Raw genomic sequence first — 20,187 nt, 5'->3', positions numbered from 1 at the left:
ACTGAAAATATGGCACAAATGTTTAACAGCAAAGGTTGTTCAGCACTGAAACAGCTTATCAAGGAATGGGGTGGATCCTCTGTCACTTGCAGTCTTTAAATCTAGAGCTGGTTGAAACTTGGAATTTCCTTTCTATGGGAAAGTCCAACACTTTAGAAAACTAGAAATTTCTACATTTCCCACAGGATGGAAATTGTGAATTTTTTTGTTTTAGACAAATCAAACAGTTTTGGTTTGATTCTTTTCTAAATGAAATGGAGCAGCTGGCTGTCCAACTCCTGGGGGACTCCCCAAACTGTGTGACCCAGAACTCCCCATGCTTCCTGGGCTGCTGGGCTCCCAGCCATGGAGCAGGGGGTGTAGAAGACCTGAGAGCCCCAGCTTGAACTTGGGCTCTCAGGCTCCCTGCTGCAGAGCTGGGAGGCTAGACCTTGAGAGTCTGTGCTACAGGCAGGGCTCCCAGGTTTCTGGCTCTGTGGAAAGGAGCCTGGAAGCCCAGGGATCCCTTCCCCCAAGACACTATGTAGGGCAGGGCTGTCCTGGAGCTGCTGACACTAGAAGCCCAGCTCCAGAGCAGCACACCAGGTAAGCTGGCGGGAACCTAGGCAGGTTTCTAATGGAAACCTGTCTGTGTTTCAGTGAAAGTTCATCAAAACCAAAATGTTTCTACAAAATATTTCAGTTTCATTGAATTGGCATTTTCTGATGAAAAACTGGTTCATTGGAAAATTCCCAACCAGCACTATTTAAATAAAGAGTGGCTGTCTCTCTAAAATGTATGTTCTATGTTAACTACAAGTTATTGAGTTGATGCAGGAATCACTAGGTGAAATTCTTTGGCCTGATTTAGGCATGAGGTCAAAACAGCTGGTCATAACGGTCCCTCTTCTGGCCTTAAACTCTATGACTCTGTGTTCATGCTGTGACAGATTTGGCAATTTCCTGCAATATCCTTGAAAGACCTTATTGCATTAAGTGTATGTATTATTGTGGGCTGGGATTGTATGTAACCTCTCTGGAGGGTGACAGATGTAAGACCTGGGAGTTAGAAAGACTATACTGAAAATGTGCCAGAGAAGTATGGACTTTTGGGACAATAAGTGTGAAGTGGATTTCCTGCGGAATCCCTTGGGAGAAGTTAATGCAAATTCCCCAACTCCAGTTATGCAAAAACCCAGCCTTTTGAAGCTGTGCCCTGAGGAGAGGGTCATTTTCTGCCAATTACCTGTTACAGAAGGCCAAGACCAAAGGCCCCAGCGGTATAAAGAAACAACCTTTGTTCTAATCCTGGATCTTTTTTAGATGGATATGAACTTGTAACCACAGGGGAAACCCAGCTGTGGGTTTTGAAGGACTAAAACCTACCAGTGCCGTAGGCTGGAGTTGCAGGGGGATGATCTCTAGTTAGTATTTTAGCATGCGTTTAGGAACTTTTATTGTTTTTATGTTTTCTCTGTAATGCTTTTACTTGAAGAATAAATGTGGTTGCTTAGAAGGAGCTGTGTGGTAACTTGTAACTCTGGGCATGACACTGGTCATAAAGCAAAGCACAGGTGGTGGCCTTTTCAGGCGGACTGGCTTGCTGACGCTATCACGGTATAAGGCAGGGAACTACGCAGCCTTCATATCCCCGGTCAGGAGGGAGTGATGGCTGGGAGCCAGAAGCCTAAAGACAGTGCTGTTGGTGGGCCATCGAGGGGCAATACAGCTGCAGCATCCCTGGAACTTTGACATATGCAACTAGATGGGTGATACAGTTCTCAAAATTGGATCTTTTAGGGGAGACTGTCATCATAAGCACTTATTTATACATGCCTCATTATTAGAGGCTACCAGATGGTGCAGATTTAGCAGCACTGTTTTCCTATTAACAATGGATAAGATACTGCAAAGTCTACCAGTATTTAATCCTGGGGAAAATCATGACCTGCACTATCAAAATTTGGAGGCTGATTTAAAGGGATTGCTGAATAAAATCTAAAAGGTGCAAGTGCTTTTATGTGAAACCCTCTGTAGAATATGGTAAAGTCATTGTACATTCTAGAGGAGTTCATTCATCCCTTGAATGGGAGTTGAGGGCACTCATTGCCTCACAGGAGTTCTTAACACTTGGCAGGACCAGGCCTTTTATGACTAAGGCCCTGACCCTGCGGAGACTTATTCATATGCCTCATTTTAAGTGTGTGAGTAGTCCTATTGCACTTAATGCCCTCATTGAGTTCAATTACATGCTTAAAGTTATGTGGTTTTGCAGGGCCTAAGGGCCACATAGGCAGCTCATGAACTGTACAAGCTGCAGGCAGGCAGGCAGCCAGCAGTCTGGAGGAAGTTCACATCAGCCCTGGCACACCAAATGCTCCACTTACAATAATGACTTAGTCCAGATGACCATTTGAACATGGTGGGCCTCATTGCAATGCGCTATTGAGGCCTAAAGGCTGGGCTTGCAAATTGCTGTGGTGGGGACTGTAACCAATACATTTGATTTTCTTTAGGTAAATAGCACTGAAACCTTGTCCTGTCAACTGCACTTTGAGGGTTAACTTTGCCACAAAAAGAAGTGTGGAGTTGGGCCCTAGAAACTCACGTTAACTTTTTATTTTCTGAAGGGAGTATGCAAGGCACTCTGGGAAATGATTCAAGGGCAGTTAAGCAAATTTCTCCTGGTTAGAAGACACTGTGGATTGGTGGGAGTTTTGTGTGAACTTTTTTGCAACAGATACCGGGGGAGGGGAAGGGGGATGGGAAAGATATATGGAAGAAATACGTATAGTGGAAGGGCCAGATACTGCACCCTCACCCCTATCCTGTGGAAAGAATGCAGAATCTATCCCCCAAGGACTGAGTTAGAAAGGAAATGAACTCCTGTGTGTGAACGAATCAAGTACCCCAGGCATGGCCTTGATCCTGCAATGGGTAGTATGTGTGGGGACTGCTGTACCTTGCAGGAATGGGACTTGTGCCCTCATTCAGGAAAGCACTTAAGTATGTACATAACTTCAAGGATTTAAGGCTCTCTTTGAGAGGATTGCTGCCTACAGAACATTTTCCCCCTAAAACATGTTCTGCATAAATCTAGACAATACTAAATCAGTAATTATTTGTGGATACATTATTGACAAGGTAGAAGCATATACAAAGTAAAAAACAGAATAAAATACCCCATATACAATAATTGAAGGCCTCTAAACATCTCAGATTGTCAATAGTAAAAAAAAGGCCACCACAGAAAAAATTCATATCTATGTACATAGCTCTAGCATGTAGGCCCCCAACTCGGGAAAGCATGTCAGCACAAGCTTAAATCCATTCCTGTTCAGGACAGCACTTACGCACATGCTTAATTTAGCATATGTTTCAGAGCTATCCTAAGTAGGACTGCTTTCCTGAATCAGGGCCTGAAATAATAGAATGGAAATAATAAATGGCTAAAGAAATAAAAACAATTATCAAGCGAGGAATGTTTAGGAGGAAAAGAAGGGGAAACAGAGATCAGGAAAGGGTGTGTGCCAAGCCATGTCAGTGATAATCTTATGGGAGCATTGGTATGTGCCCCATTACCCCCTTTCACTGTGTTGTGATTTGTCAGTGGAGAAGTTCTCATAACTTGGGGAATGCTTCAAGACTGCCTCTTTGGCAGTGGGCGATTTGTTTCCCACTGTGAGACGCAAGGCAATGTGACTTTCCATTATGAGAGTAGAGCTGGGGCTTTCTCAGTGCTCCTCAACAAAGGGCTAATTCTGTTAGAACACAATTTTCTTAGATCTGCTAGGATTTATCTTCATGGTTGTGATTTAAGGTGTATGCACGGGTATATTTTCCCCCTTCTCCAAGTACAAAATAAGAACATTTGTAGACAGTTCCTAACTTTCCTTTTCCTGCCAATCACACTGCAGTGATACTGTTAGTCTGTTAACTACCAGAGAGAGGGAATGAGGTAGCAAGAGGGAGAGAGACACTCCCACACACAGAGATCAGGGTTCCATTGCTACATTGATATTTGCTCCCACTCCCACTTCTAAAGGAGATTATCATTTCTCATCTTATTTGGGCTCATTTGCATCAGGATCACTCACCAGTGAAGAAGTAAAAGACCCTAATCTGCTTCTTGTGACAGAGATTTTAGCCCACTCACTGCAGCTTTCATACAATATGGCTATAAAAGCGGAGGGTGCTCTGCAGAAACGTGAGGTAAGGGGATCTGGATTCTTTTTATTTCATATGCATCCACATTATTTAGTCCCCTAAGAAACTGCAATAGTAGACAACTTTTGGAAGGGAGGGTAACTAACTCTAGCATATAGAACCCTTCCGTCAGGTCTGATCTTGCTTCTGCTGAAGTCAATGAAAACTTGCTTCAGTGAGAGCAGGATTAGGACCGAAATTCAGCTTGCCTTGCTCCAGTGTTTTATTTGTATCAGGGCTTGCTGGGGCTGAGCCGAGGCACTTCTAGTCTTGGCAGTTCATAGCCCTGGCACCTCTGGGGTCTCCACATCAGTTATAAAAGTAAAAAAACTGCTTGAGCCCCGGCATCTAATTGCTTGAGCCCCAGCAGCTCTTCCATTACAAATTAAGCACTGCCTTGCTCCCATAAGTCATACCCCACAAATCAGTGGGCTTGCGAGAATGAACAAAGCGTGCAGCATGTGGTCCTGACACAGCACAGAATATCTGCAGATGTTCAAGTATTTTTAAAAATTGTTACATTAGCTGTTTTTAAAGTATTTATAATACTGTATAAAATTAAGCAAGAAGATACACATAGTATTTAACATTCAGCGTGAGTATATTGATCGAGAATTCCTAAACTGTTGATAAATAAATAATCTAACTGATAAGAGTGCGTATGTGTTGCTCTTAAAAGGTGCCATAGTGGTCTTGGAAATTGTCCTACCTACCCACAGAAGAGGTAATGGTAATGCAGGTTCCCTCACTGCCTCCTCAGTTTGCCTGAAATCTCACCTGGATTATATGCTTCCAACTATTAAGGCATTTCCCCTCCCCCCTACTTCTATGCAAACAATCAAGAAAACAATCACTCGGCCTAATTCTGAAAACACTTATGCACATAAGCAGTCCCCTTGAAGCTGATGGGGCTACTTACATTAGTAAGCACCACAAGGGTGATCTTACAGGTTCATGCCCTGTGAGTGTATTTGTTAATGTTTGCCTGGCACCACTGAAATGAATAGTTGGAAGTGTTCCCTCCAGGTTGAGGTTTGGCACATTAATGGAGGAGTGAAGGAAGCCTGCATTGCCACTGCCTGCACTGTGCTAGTTCTATGGATAGACTGGACAACTTCTAGGATCATTAGCCTTAAAAAGCACCAAACTCCCCTTCTCACACATATATACGATAGTTAAAAGACACAGTTGAAAAAATTCTACACTAGAAACCAAAACCCCTCAAAATACTAAAAAACAAACAAGCTAAGAATTGTCATGGAGTGAAAGGGCAGAGAATGGTAGGGGGGTGCTGGGTTGAGGTATCTTACATGGGCAATGAAAGTGGCTAAAATGGTAAAAGAAACCTTCCAAAAGAGGTTCTGATTTAAAAAGAATGCACATGATTGAAAACTTATTGGGTTGTTCTTAAATCTTACTGATAGTCTCAGAAATTTGATAGCAATATCTGCAACATGTGTATCACTAATATGTTCTCTTTTGTTCAAAGATATATTTGCAGCTCTATCAATTCTGTGTATCCTTTCTTTTCATCGTTCTTTATATCCATTTAGATCACTCCCAAGTAACAAGAGAAAGCCCCTCATCTTTTTTAAAAAATATCATGTTCATGTTTTTCCTCTTTCACTCAAATGACTAATTATAAAAATTCAATACTAGATGTCAGCACAGCTTTCCATAAGCATTTGTAAATGAGGATGCAATAAATAATTTTTCATGATGAAGCAAGAGCTATTTATAGGCTTGGAAAGATTAGATTTTTAATGATAAATGTTGTTAAACATCAACTTCATCATAAACACACAAACCAAAGAAAAATTATTTCCATAGATAATAATCAAAATTTACAGATAGTCATAGAAAGAAAAATGCTGCCTGAGAACTTAAGAGTTTGATTTAAGGCAAACATTTTGACATATGATGTTGACAGTTTGTGTTTTAGCAGTTATAATGCTTGAACTTTTTGAATCTCAACATCTACTGTCATTAAATAAAAACAACGAGGAGTCCTTATGGCAACTTAGAAACTAACAAATTTATTTGGGCATAAGCTTTTGTGGCTATAAGCCACTTCATCAGAGGCATGGAGTGGAAAATACCATAGGTAGGTATATATATTACAGCACATGAAAAGATGGGAGTTGCCTTACCGAGTGGGCGGTCAGTGCTAAAGAGGCCAATTCAGTCATGGTAGATATGGCCCATTCTCAACAGTTGACAAGAAGGGGTGAGTATCAACAGAGGGAAAATTATTTTTTGTAGCGACCCAGCCACTCCGAGTCTTTATTCAGGTCTAATTTGATGGTGTCAAGTTTGCAAATTAATTCCAGTTCTGCAGTTTATCGTTGAAGTCTGTTGTTGAAGAATTGCCACTTTTAAGTCTGTTAAACCTACTAAAATGATTTTTGTATCCAACTAGGTGCAGACAAAAAATAACTCACAAAAAGCATAAAATGTCATTGTTTGCTACTGTCAGGGCCTGATCCTTCAGTTACCTGTGTGTAACTTTACACACATGAGTAGTTCCATTGACTTCAAAGGGACTACTTATGTAAGTGTTTAATTTGATTCTGTAGCTAGAAAAAGACAACTATCATTACTAACTTGATTCAAGTCCTTACTGTGTCTCTCTGTATATACTCTATTCCCTGGTCATACCTATGTTCACAGGTGCCGACTTCCTCTGTTCCCAGGGGCTGCTTGACTCCCGCTCTGCGGAAATTTCATGCCTAAATTAACACATAGTTATGAACCTTGTATTGACATTTTGGCTCCATTCAATATATAGTGGATAGAGAAGAACTGGTAGCTCTTGGCCACAATGGAAGTTTTTTGAGTTTTGCCACTTAAGAAATAAACAAAAGTAGACAGACACTTCCTGTAGTAAATAATAACACCATTTTAATTCAGATCCTCAGCTAGTGTAAACCAGGATAGCTCTATGGACTTTAACAGAGCAATGCTGATTTACATCAGATGAGGACCGTCCCTTCTGTTTGATATTTAACAACAGACTTCTACTTTTTGTGTCATAAGACTTTTGAGTCTCTTGTTAGTTTTTTGTCTTTTACTACAGCGAGGGGGAAATAAGTTCTCCAAACCACACCAAGGTGATGTAGCTGGCTCATTAGGCCATGTTCTGATCTCAGTAACACTGGTGGTGCCAGTCTAAAGTAACTCCACTGAATTCAGTGGCATTACTCCAGATTTGCACCAGAATAACTGAGCAGAATATTTCTTTAAACTGACATTTTTAGTCTCCTTTTCTCACAAGGACTCCAGACTGTTACTCCTCTCCCTATGGCAGGAATATTTTCCCTGATCCTGTATGCCAGGCAACCTTACACCTCTTGTACTGTATAAATAAATATAATAATTAATAGGGCCTAAAGGAAGGGCTTCCATGTCAGATGACAGTCTCCAATTTTCCCTTTGGTTTAGCAGAAACTGTTTTCTAGAGGGTCAAGTCCTTTAAATGTATAACTAGAACATTTTAAAGCTATATTTAACAGGAAACAATGCCTAAGGCTTTATATGTGGGTGTACTAAGGTGTCACAGCGCCCTTGTAGAACTACACCAGGCTGCTGTATTTGGGTCCTTAGACTTGTGTGCTATTACATTTCTCATGGTCTGGGTAAACAGTGCTCTCTTTTTTCTTGGCCTCTCTGGAACACTTCCTGGACATAAGCTCTTGATCATGTTACCCCTTCATCAACATGGAACCCATCTGCCTTAGGCCCCCAGGACCAGTGCTGACACCGCCAGACTTCTCAGTAGCTTAAGCACAACTTTTCCCCAAAGCTCCAACCTTGTGGTTACTCTGGTTTACAGTTCACATCCTTAGGGACACGTGATAATTGAACACACAGACTTTGAAAGGGTTCTAAAAACCAATCACTCTTTATCTAGCACAAGAAGTATACAGATCTAGACAAAGCAATAAACAGCTACACGCATTGTCTTTGTCTGGAGTGGCTCATGACTGTGAATGCTGACCTCAGGTAGACTGTCAAAAACAGGGCAGACAGCCCAAGCTGGTGTTGTGTTCTGTAATTAGAATTCACCAAGCCAGGGACAAATGTGAACTCCTGGATCACTGTACCAATCTTACCATGGAGTCACAAAAACAACGAGGAGTCCAGTGGCAGCTTAAAAACTAACAGATTTATTTGGGCATAAGTTTTCATGGGTAAAAAACACACTTCTTCAGATGCATGGAGTGAAAATTACAGATGCAGACATAAATATACTAACACACGAAGAGAAGGGAGTTACCTTACAAGTGGAGAACCAGTGATGACAAGGCCAATTCAATCAGGGTGGATGTGGTCCACTCACAATAATTGATGAGGAGGTGTCAATACCAAGAGAGGGAAAATTGCTTTTGTAGTGAGCCAGCCACTCCTAATCCCTATTCAAGCCCAAATTAATGGTGTTAAATTTGCAAATGAATTGTAGTTCGGCAGTTTCTCTTTGAAGTCTGTTTTTGACGTTTTTTTGTTGAAGTATGGCTACTTTTAAATCTGCTATAGAATGTCCAGGGAGATAGAAGTGTTCTCCTACTGGCTTTTGTATGTTACCATTTCTGACGTCTGATTTGTGTCCATTTATTCTTTTAAGTAGAGACTGTCCAGTTTGGCCAATGTACATGGCCGAGGGGCATTGCTGGCACATGATGACATGTATCACATTAGTAGATGTGTAGGTGAATGAGCCCCTGATGGTGTGGCTGATGTGGTTAGGTCCTATGATGATGTCCCTTGAAAAGATATGGGGACAGAGTTGGCAACGTGGTTCAAAAGCCAGTAGGAGAGCACTTGAGTCTCCCTGGACACTCAATAACAGACATAAAAGTGGCAATTCTTCAATAAAAAAACTTCAAAAACAGACTGCAACGAGAAACTGCAGAACTGGAATTAATTTGCAAACTGGACACCATCAAATTAGGCTTGAATAAAGACTGGGAGTGGATGGGTCACTACAAAAAGTAATTTTCCCTCTGCTGATACTCACACCTTCTTGTCAACTGTTGTAAATGGGCGAGGTCCACCTTGATTGAATTGGCCTCGTTAGCACTACAAAAGTAATCAACTGTTGAGAATAGGCCACTTCCACCTTAATTGAATTGGCCTAGTTACCACTGTCCCCTTCACTTAGTAAGGCAACTCCCATCTTTTCATATATATACTGCTTACTGTATTTTTTACTCCATGCATCTGATGAAGTGGGTTCTAGCCCATGACAGCTTATGCCCAAATAAATTTGTTAGTCTCTAAGGTGCTACAAGGACTCCTCATTGTTTTTACTGCTGCACCAGTGAGTCTAAGGAAAAAGTTTTCAATGGCAAAAAAGCAGGTAATGGTCAATACCCTAAAAAGAACACCGTGCAGATAAAGCAATGGAAGTAGCAAAACCCTTTGAAAAACTAGACACAATGCAATCTTCAGCTCAAACCCATATCGGAAAAGTCCTGTAGAATCATAGAATCATCACATTAGAAGGGACTGCAAGGGTCATCTAATCTAACCTCCTTTTAATAGAACTTAATAGAAAATGATGACTTTCCTGTAGAACAGAAAAGATATATTTTCATGATATAAAATACTAGAGGAGGTTCAAGATAACCTATAGAAAGGAGATAATTTGCTATAAATCTCTCTAGTTTTTTAGAGTAATTTCTGTAGAATCCTACTGTTTTATCCCTATTAAATTCTGTAGGACTTTTCCATAAGCATATGCACATAGCAGGATGGAAATCTGAATTAGAGACTGAGGCCCAGATCCACTAAGGTATTTAGGGTCCTAACTTCCATTGAAATCAATAAAAGTGAGGAGCATATGACCTTTGAGTATCTGGGCTTTAGGCCCCAGTCCAGCAGAATGCTTAAATGTTTGCTTAATTTTAAGCCTGTATCCCACCAAAGTTATTTACTGATTATCTGTATTACAATAGCAGCTGAAAAGCCCCAGTCCGGATCAGGGCCCCATTTTGTGAGGCATTGTACATACACATGGTAAAAGGTAGCCCATGCCCCAAATTACTGGCAATATAAACAGACGAGAGACGAGTGGGCAAGAGGGAGTATTATTACCTCCATTTTACAGATGGGGAATGAAGAGAGAAAGTGACTTGTTTAAGATTTCACAGGAAATCTTTTGGAGAGCTGAGAAGCGAAGCCATCTCTTCTGAATTCTAGTTCAGTGCCTTAACCACAAGATGCTCCTTTCTCTACTCCTGAGAGCATTCTGTGCCAAAAACTTAAAAATTCTGCACCAAAAAGTTAAAAATTTTGTGCACAATATTTTAAAATTCTGCAAAATTCTGCAAGTTTTATTTGTCAATAAATAAATGCAGAGGCTCCAGCATGGCAGTAGGGAGCACAGGCCACTGGCTGCACGAAGGTGGGAGATCACCCTGCACCTCCACACACCCCACCCCTGAGACATGGACTCTGCGGTGAGGCTGTACATGACCCTGACACAACACAAGGCCTGGGCCTGCCCCAGAAACACCCTGGGGCCCTTCCCCTCTGTGCCAGGCACACCAGGTGTGGAGCAGGCAGGCTCAACCAGGCAGGATCCAATTTTAGAGGGGCTCAGTCTGGGGGGATCCAGGTGTGGGGTGAGAGGATTCTGTGTGGATCAGTCTGGGTGCAGGCAGCTCAGTGGGGGGTCTAGGTGTGGGGGATCTGGATGCACACAGGCTCGTTGGTGGAGTTCCAGGGGCAATGGGACTCTGCAGGGGCTTCCAGATGAAGGTGATTGGGGCTCAGCAGATGGGTCTTGGTGTGGGGGTCTCAGTGGGGGGGTGTCTGGGTGCTGGAGAACTGGGGCTTGGTGGGGTCAGGGTCTGGGTGCAGCTAGTTGGAGGTCAGTGGTGTCGGGTCTGGCTGTGGGGGCTCAAAGTGGTGCAAGGGGTGGTGCATCAGGGTGGAGGTTTGAGTGCAGGGAGCTCAGTGGGGGTTGGTCTGGGTGCATGGGTGGGGGTCTGGAGGCAGGGGGTCTGGGTGTAGGCAGCCTCCAGATGCAGGGGCTAAGGTTCAGTAGGGTGGGATTTGGGTATGGAGGGCTAGGGGGGTTCTGGATGTACTGGGTGAGACTTGGCAGGGGTGTCTGAGTATGGGAGGTCTGGACGCATGGGGGTTATGTGGATGGGGGAGCAGGTCCCCATTGAGTGACACCCTCCCCACCCCCCACAGCTGAGGAGCAATGGGGTCAGAAAGCAGGGGAGGATGCTGAGCTTCCTGCAGCTGGGGAAGGCTTCTGGGGCTGGGTTTGACACAGCCCCAGCCACTCCTTGTAGGGGAAGAGGAAGTCCCACCCTCTCCTGCCGCCAGCACAGGTTAGGAGCCACTGGCTGGGGTGTCTCCAGCCACACAATGATTTACCCCTCCACCGGCTGCTCCGGGTGCCTGAAACAATGTACCTGCGCAGTTAGGGAGTGGTGCGTGACTGCTCTTGCAGCTTCCCTTTGCTTCCCTGTCAGAAAGTCATTTTTCTGTAGGGAAGCAAAGTAATATGCAGGGGACATGAATTCTGCAGACATGCAGTGGCGCAGAATTCCCCCAGGAGTATTTCTCCTGAAGCAGCCTTAATATGGTGAATATTGAAAATATCCTGTTATGACTTGGAAGGAAACCACACTTAACTGTAGTGCACGTGTAACACTGACAGACCCCCAGTCGTTGGCGAGCAGGGTTGAACTGGGGTCTCTGGAGCTGAGTGCACGAGCATCTACTGCATGAGCAAAAAGCCACAAGGCCTTTAGCTAAGGCTGTAGTAGACTCATTAATCTCCAAGTGGTCTCAGTGCCACTGAGGGGACGGAGCACCACGCCCAGGAGGTGTGTGGGTTATACATGTAAGGCTGACAGATATGGCTCAGTACTCTGTGTAGGCACATGGGCTTCAGCTAATGTTTAAAAAATATTCATAGTAGTGCAGGTACACAGGCCCATTAAGGACTCTTAGGGAAGTGCGTGGCAGAAAGGAGCAAGGCCTGTGTCGTCCATTTTCTGGGCAAAATGCTGTGGACTGGGAGGTTTTACCTATACAAATTCATGGTTTTGAAGAGGCTAAACCTAGAGAGCACAGGCTCGCGTAGGCAGTCGCTGCAAATGTGTCAGCACAGCAGGGGTAGGGCCAGGCAATCATTCAGAACCCAAAAATCCATGAGGAAATTCTGTGCACACCGTACACATCTGGGAACATCTTCACAGAGTGATTTCCCCTCCATGGGTCATCTCCCCCACCCTGAACAATGACAAGAGGGTCTGCAAGTAGACGCGTCTGAAAAAAATTGGCCAAAACTTTTTTTTTTAGGTGGAAAACGGCTTTATGTCCAAAATGAAAATCCATTTTGGTCAAATCTGAAAATATATTTTGGTAAAAAAATTTAATTTTTTGAAAACCAAACGTTTTTACTGAAAACTGAAACATTTTGCCAAAAAAGTGTTTTGAAAATGGAATATTTTGGTTTTCCCTTCATAGTTTTAACCTTTTAACTAAAAATTGTCCCACTCCCCCGCAACCAGGAAATTTAAGTAAGACAAAGAAAATTTTTCTAAATTGCCTGCAAAAAATAATTGATGTTTTCAACATCTCTACTTTCAAGAGTCCAACGGCTGGTTCCCCACACTCTGAACAGGCAAATGTCTGTGATATGAGAAGCCATGGTGAAAGAATTATGGCTGTTCTTTGTGAAAGAAGTTGCACTGTAACTCACAGTGGAGTCCTAGTAGACCATGTTACATGTAGTGGCTGTTCCTTGATACCCTCTCCCTTCTGGTTAGCCATAGCCCACTAAGCACAAGGAGCAAGTTGTGGCTGCATGGAGCAGGGATGCAACCATATAACCAATCTTTCACTTCACTGTGACCCTTCTGATTCCTATGTACCCCATGCAGCAGACTGGACTATATGCCACTGGTGCATGCATTGAGCAGGACTGAAAATGTATACATTGAGAGGAGCTGGAAGTTTGAGGAATTTCAATACCTGCTTTATGGCACTGAAAGGTAGCAGCAGCTCAGCTGTTAGTGAGGAAGGCAAACAGAACTTCAGCATACTGAACTAAAGATGAGCCAAAACAGGGTCGTTTTGGAAGTCGCCTATTTTAATATTAGGTATTTTTTTAACTTCCAGATTCCCCCTGTTCACTTGTAAGCAGGAAGGATGGTCTTGTGGTGAAGGCATTGGACGCAAACTCAGCAAAGGGGGATTCTCTTGCTGGCTCTCCCACAGTTTTTCTGTATACATTTGGGTAAACCACAATTTTATAAAGTGCCTGCAAATATTATGTGCCCACAGCTTTAGATATTTAGGTCCCACACCTGCAACTGCATCTGTGTGGGCAGATCCCTGAACCTTCATGGAGTCCCACTGAGTTGTGCTGACCCCACAGAGGTGTCTGGATCCATTTGCAGGGAGCAACTTTCAGGATAACGACCTTAATCTCTCTCAGCCTCAATTCCCCGTCTGTATAATCGGGCTAATGATACTTAAAGGATTGTTGTGAGGATAAATCTATTAATGTTTGCAACTGCTCAGCTACTACAATGATGAGAAGCATAGAGAAAAAACAGCTTATACACAAAACTGAAAATATTATCACGATAGTCATTCTTGCCTTGCCTCTGGGATTACCAGGGGAATAAAATAAAAACAGGTAAGAGACCAAGGACTCTGTGTCAGTGAGCAGCAAATGCTTCCACCAAAACTAAATAAGCTTACTGAATTTATCTGGGTAAGAAAATTTAGGGGGGGTGAGGGGAACTTCAGCTACATGAATGAAAGAACATTGCAAAAGCAAAATATTATTAGAGTGAAAATGCATTCAATTCATATTTTTTTTTGGTTTCTAAGAATCACACCTCTGGGTGCATGCACACAATTTCTTTCAAAAGAGTAAAAGAACATTCAACTTCTTAAAATTAGCATAATGGAATTTAAAGTGTATGATGAAGCAAGTAAAAATGGTAAGTATCAATTGGACTGAAAACAATTAAAACCAGACATTGCTTTGCTCCAGTAAATGCACCTTTCTAACTGAGATTCCAATCCATACAGGCAGACTGCTGTGCCAGAGCAGAAACCTTTCAACTCTGGCTGCGTGTGATCATTTGCAGGAAGGGGAACTTAAAGGCCAAAAAACCTGGATAAAGATTAAATGGAGCTAGTGGTTACCATGCTTATATTCAGAACCAGACAGGTTTCCATTCTTGCACTAAGGGCCAGACTGTGATTCCATTATTCACATTAGTGAGCAGTTACTCCACAGAGACAGTCGCTTCAAAAGTGTGCTAGGAGCCTTACAAACATATTAAAAAAACATATCCCTGAACAGAAGCGCTTACAATCTAAAGACAATTAACAGGCAAATGAAGGGAAGAAGGCATGTGGCGTATTTTTATATATATATCTGAAAAGTGGATTTGTGTCTAGTAACAATGGAGTTCACTGCAGGCCTCAGACTGGAGATGATCTATAATAAAGCAATAGCCCCGAATCTTGCTTGTCTTATGCATGCGAGAAGTGTCATTGAAATTAATGGGACCATTCATGTGAGTAAAATGAGTTGGATTTGGCGCCAAGAACAGTTATTCAGAACTTTAAGGACACTTACGTTCGTGACCAGATATTTTCATGGTATTTCAAGAACCTGAATCGGAGTAAAAGAAGGACATTGAAGTGGTTTTGGACATTCTACACAGAGCAATCCCAGAGGATTAAGCTCCCAAGGAACCTGCGGCTCTGAAGAATATAAACTTGCCTTTGTATGTATGCCACCATGTATGTTTTTAATTCCTTGCATGGGTAGAAGCCCAACGCTTTAATTTTAGAAGATCAAGCTAATTTCCCTATCAAAAGTACATGGGGAAAAAGAGAGAGAGTAGTCTCTGTAGTACCATTTTTTTTCTCTTCCCCACATTCTAGGAAAGAACCTCTTGGTGGCTCTGCAGGGATCCAGAGCTGAGAATAACTGCTAGAGAATGGCAATATCTAAGGTCATAAGAAGAAATAACTCTATATACTCTTCTCTCTGCCCTCTTTTCCCTTTGGTCTAAAACTCGCAGCTGTTCTAAAATTTTATTTTGTGACTGCAATTTTCAAAGGATACTGGCGACACACACGTTGTACGTATGTAAATAATTCAATTATAATTGTCTCTCGGAGTTAAACTATGAATATAAAAGTGTTTTATTTTCCCATCACTAAGACTTTGTGGCTTTTCTGGCTTGTTCCATCTAAGATTTGTACTGAGTGGATAAGAGGGATTAAGAGATAATCAAAGAATATTCTGTGCTTACAAGCATGAATTATTTTGTTTAACTTTTTTTTAATTACATCTTTCCTCCAAAAAGAGGAGTAAAATGCAAAGCCCTCCTTTTTTGTGTTTTAATCATTTGAACCAACACAGAACTGTACAAAAGAGAAACACAATTCAACGTATCTGCTGTTTCTTTTCAAAATGGCCACCAAGACCTCAACACTGTTCCCTAGAGGACCCCAGAAAGGGAGGAAAGCATAGGAGCAACTTCTGAATCGATATGCAGCTCCCATTATAAATGGCGGGGTGGAGATAAGGAGAGACTAGTGGTCTAGTTTAGCCTTTTTAAGTGGCCCATGCTTGCGAACTCAGGGCATGGTCACCTGTCAAAAAATGAATGGAGAAATAAGGTATAAAGCTATTACTACTATCCTCTCCCATCAGGTCTGTGGTAAACTCCTGCCTGCTTCCTACAATCAATGTTGTAGAGTTCTCTCTTTAGGGATGCATTCTTGGAGCACTAGCTGGTGGGAGAGTTCCTGGCAGTGTAGTTCTGATAGTCATATTTCTATGTCATGTTGGAGGCAAAGAGTCTGTGATGGGTCTGGCGTATCTGCATGAATGCCCTTGCCATCAGTGGGTGTTTGTATGTTGATCTTGTTGGGGGCAAGGCTACACTCTGCTGAGTCCCACAGAAGGGAGAACACCCTTAAATCCCCAAGCAATAGCACAGAGTTTGGTATACAAAGGAGCAAGATTATTTTCCAATGTACCATTTGTTTTTATTTCTTTCAGATGGCTTCAAAGAGGTTCAAAATTCTTTTGTTTTTAATTGTAGTATTGGCCTCTGCTTGTTTGTATTTGATTGAAATTGGTATATTCTGTCAAAAGAAGGAAGAGGCCACGTCACTGACTTTTATAACAGAGAGCGGAAACTTTTTGCAGTTGCCAAATATAGACTGCAGTAGGACTCCTCCGTTCCTGGTACTCCTTGTGACATCGTCACATGGCGAGAATAAAGCTAGGATGGCTATCCGTGAAACCTGGGGGAAACACAGACTAGTTGCTGGCAACCTCATCATGACATATTTTCTTCTGGGAACCACCATGAACCAAAATGATCAAACTGGTATTATTGCTGAAAGTCAGAAATACAGAGACATTATCCAGAAGGATTTTATAGATGCATATTACAATTTGACTTTAAAGACAATGATGGGAATTGAATGGGTTCACAAATTTTGTCATCAATCCAGGTTTGTGATGAAAACTGACACAGATATGTTTGTCAATATCTTTTACCTGACCGAACTTCTTTTAAGAAAAAACAGAAACACTAGATTCTTCACAGGCTTTTTAAAGATGAATGACTTCCCAATAAGAAAGATATATAGTAAATGGTATGTGAGTAAAGATGAATATCCAGGACTAACATATCCTCCATTTTGTTCAGGGACTGGTTATGTTTTCTCCACCGATGTTGCTAGTCAGATTTATAAAATTTCAGAAAGTGTCCCTTTTATTAAACTGGAGGATGTTTTCATAGGACTGTGTCTTGCTAAACTAAAAATCAACCTGGAGGAACTTCATTCAGAACAGACATTCTTCTCAGACAGGGTTGAGTTCTCTCTTTGTCGCTTCAAGAAAATTGTGACATGCCATTATGTGAAACCTCATGAACTGCTGATCTACTGGAATGCACTGGAGAGCTCAATGGATGAAAAATGCCCAGATGATTGAAATAGCTGAGCTAACGAAAAGTGACACAAAAAAGCTCCAGGACCAGCCTTTAGAAGGGTTACCACCTGGCCAGTAGTTGAGTGGCTGGGCCATTTTTTTATGGATTTGCCAGTTGCCAGAAAAATAATTTAATCTGCCTTTTTTTTTACATGGGTCTAAAGATTTGAATTATTATCACCACATTACACTGGGATATCTAATGTTAAAATTTTCTGTGTCCAGCTAAAGATGCTGCAGTGTTTAAGTAAGAAAATGATGTTATCAATCTTATCTATATGTGTTATCTCTCTAGATACTGTAAGTGGCTATTGGGGGCAGGATTTGCAGGGGTCTTGTAGGGGTGGGAGTGGTGCCGGGGTTTTTTTGCATTTCAAAGGTGGTAAACCTAGCCTTTAGTCAGGCAAAACTCGGCCACTGAAGTCAGGCCGGGGACCTGTAAAGTCAAAAAGACACAGATAAATATTTTAATCTCTTGCCCCTCTGCAAATTTGCTGTTATTTATTTGCAAACACTGGACTTTCTTTAGAGCAAAAGACAACAAAACTGCTTTGTCTCTGTACCAACACGTATAGTAATGTCAGCAGAAGGCTGGGAATGCTTACATATGATTTGGTTCTCTCTATCCTTTTTTCATTTTCCCTAACATTAAAAGTTTACAGTCCAAAGTCCATTCCCTGACACATTATAACAAGGTTAGGCCACACTCCTGTAATGAGCTGTGTGTGAGCAGAGACATGCATCTGCATGAAACCCTTTACCCTGCTGAAGTTGATGGGGCTTTGCACAGGTGTACAGATCTACCTATTCAGAGCCTGTTGGAGGAGCAGGGTCTTAAGTACCATAGGTTAACTTCTGAGCGTTTAAGATCACTGCATTAGTTTTCTGTTATACATTTCACATTTAAAATTATGCATACAAGGCTTAATCGAGAACCCAATGGAAAGAAAAAATCAATAGTGCTGACAGAATATTGGAGTTGGTAAATAAATAATGTATTTCAACATGCTATATTCCCCCTTCAGTACAAGGTATATTTTTGAATGCAGAGCAATTAGTAAATAGTGCAAAATTCTAAACTCAAACATCACATTTCCCTTTCTGCTGGGATTGTCAAAGGGGCTGAAGAGCACGAGGTGCCGCCATCATGTTAATGGGATTTGGACACCTGACTCCATTAGTCTCTTTTGAAAACCGCAGCCTCAATTGTTATGATTATACTCAGGCCATATATGTAAAAGCTGAATGAACAAAAGGGCTATTTGTATATAGTGTATTTGATGTAACAAAATGTGAATGTTTTAAATATGAGTCTATTCTCCCCTTGAATTTGCACATGCGACTTTTTTAAGGCTGATATAAAAAGTATGACACTCTTTACATTATTTGCATAGAACATATAAATATCAAATTAACAAAACTTGCTGTATGATACTATTGTAATAAAAGATTGCTATTAAAGCTTTTTGTCTGTCTGGTTGTCTTCTACTTGAGAGTGCAACTAATGCTTTGAAATTCATTTTTCTAAAAGGGTTATTTTTTTAAAAAACAAAGAGTCATATCTTTCCGTCTCTAAAATACCTTGGGGGAGAGGTCCTCTAATAGAGGGGTTCTCAAACATTTTCTTTCTGAGCCCCCCAGCCCCCAACATGCTATAAAAACTCCATGGCCCACCTGTGCCACAATGACTGATTCTCTACATATAAAAGCCAAGACTGGTTCTCTACATTTAAAAGTTAGGGGGTAGGAAGTAGGGCAATTGCCTGGGGCCTCATACTACAGGGGCCCCCGTGAAGCTAAATTGCTCAGGACCCTGGGCTTCAGCCCCATGCGGTCGGGTTTCTGCTTTCTGCCCTGGGGCCCAGTGAGTCTAACACTGGCCCTGCTTGATGGACCCCCTGAAACCTGCTCATGGCACCCGAGGGTCCCGGACCGCTGGTTAAGAACCACTGCTCTAATAAGAGGTTTCTTTTCCAATGCAAGCATATAATTCCCTTGGTCAAGAACAGGAGAACTTTATTTCCAGAGTAGATAGTATATGATACTGTCACTGTAGCTGCCACCACAATATGCTTCTTTGTGGTACAAAACATTTGGGTAAAAAATTACACTGTTTGCAGAAAGGGTCATGGAAATGTGAAGGTAAACTATTTTTATAAATGACTTCTATGTCTTATCAATAAAAGTATTGTTAAATGTACAAGGAAAGGCTGCTAGGACTAGAGCTAGGCCAAGACTGGAATCTTAGAATCAGATGCCTTGGAACTTCAAGGGACAGAAGAGGATGTTCCATCTCCATCTTAGGCGCCCTATAAATACATATCAACACAGTGTTTGAGCAAATCCTGATTGTTAATATATTTATCCTCACAACACGTTGGTGAGATGTTGCTATTCCAATTTTACTGATGGAAAACTGAGGCAGAGAGGCCAAGGGCTAAATCCACAAAAGGATTTAGGAGCTGCAACACCCTGCCACCTAGAGGAATCTTCAGCCCTGAGTTAGGCACCCAGGCTCCCTATACAATGCATGGAGAGGGTCAGGCACCTAAGAAAGGGATTCACAGAAGTCACCAACCTGAGTGGGGAGCTGCCTAAGCTAGCCAGTAGGAACCCTTCAAAGGCAGTTAGGCACCTATCGTCATTTGGCATTCATAGCTGTGAAACCTGTCCTGGAGTTGGGAGAATAACCCAGGTCAGCCCCCTTTTCCTGAGAGAGAGAGAGATGCACACACAAACCTTCACAGCTGAAAACCCTCTGGCCTAGTGATTAGGGCACTCACCTGGGATGTGAGAGACACCTTCTCAGGATAGTCGTTATTCCTGTTTATTAGGTTAATGCTGCCCTCTGAGAAATAGAGCCTAAATAAGTCTTCCACACTGCTGAGCAGGCTCAAAACTCTGAGGTACTTAGAGGGCCCCTGTGTATCTCATTATCTTTTGGAATGTATTTATCCTGTCAAAACCACTGTGAGGAAGTACTGCTATACCCATTT

At 42.0% G+C, this 20,187-nt stretch overlaps 1 protein-coding gene across 4 annotated transcripts in view; it reads left to right on the top strand.

The window, feature by feature from the left end:
• The window catches only part of B3GALT5 (beta-1,3-galactosyltransferase 5), a 36,010-nt gene extending 17,449 nt beyond the window's left edge, over positions 1-18,561 (top strand). For 2 of the 4 annotated variants that reach the window (XM_078854535.1, XM_078854538.1), the window contains exons 2-3: positions 15,121-15,320; positions 16,250-18,561. In XM_078854535.1, coding sequence (XP_078710661.1) covers positions 16,250-17,194 — 945 coding nt within the window. In that variant the 5' untranslated portion in view covers positions 15,121-15,320 and the 3' untranslated portion in view covers positions 17,195-18,561. Of the gene's footprint in view, positions 1-14,576; positions 15,321-16,249 lie in introns of those variants that run through there. The other 2 variants (XM_078854539.1, XM_078854533.1) reach the window with 2 other exon arrangements.
• The last annotated feature ends 1,626 nt before the right edge of the window (positions 18,562-20,187 follow it).

This window comes from Lepidochelys kempii, chromosome 1 (assembly GCF_965140285.1).
Source record: "Lepidochelys kempii isolate rLepKem1 chromosome 1, rLepKem1.hap1, whole genome shotgun sequence".
Lineage (NCBI taxonomy): Eukaryota > Metazoa > Chordata > Testudines > Cheloniidae > Lepidochelys > Lepidochelys kempii.
Note: the sequence above shows the minus strand (reverse complement) of the source record. Positions and strands in the feature narration are given on the sequence as shown.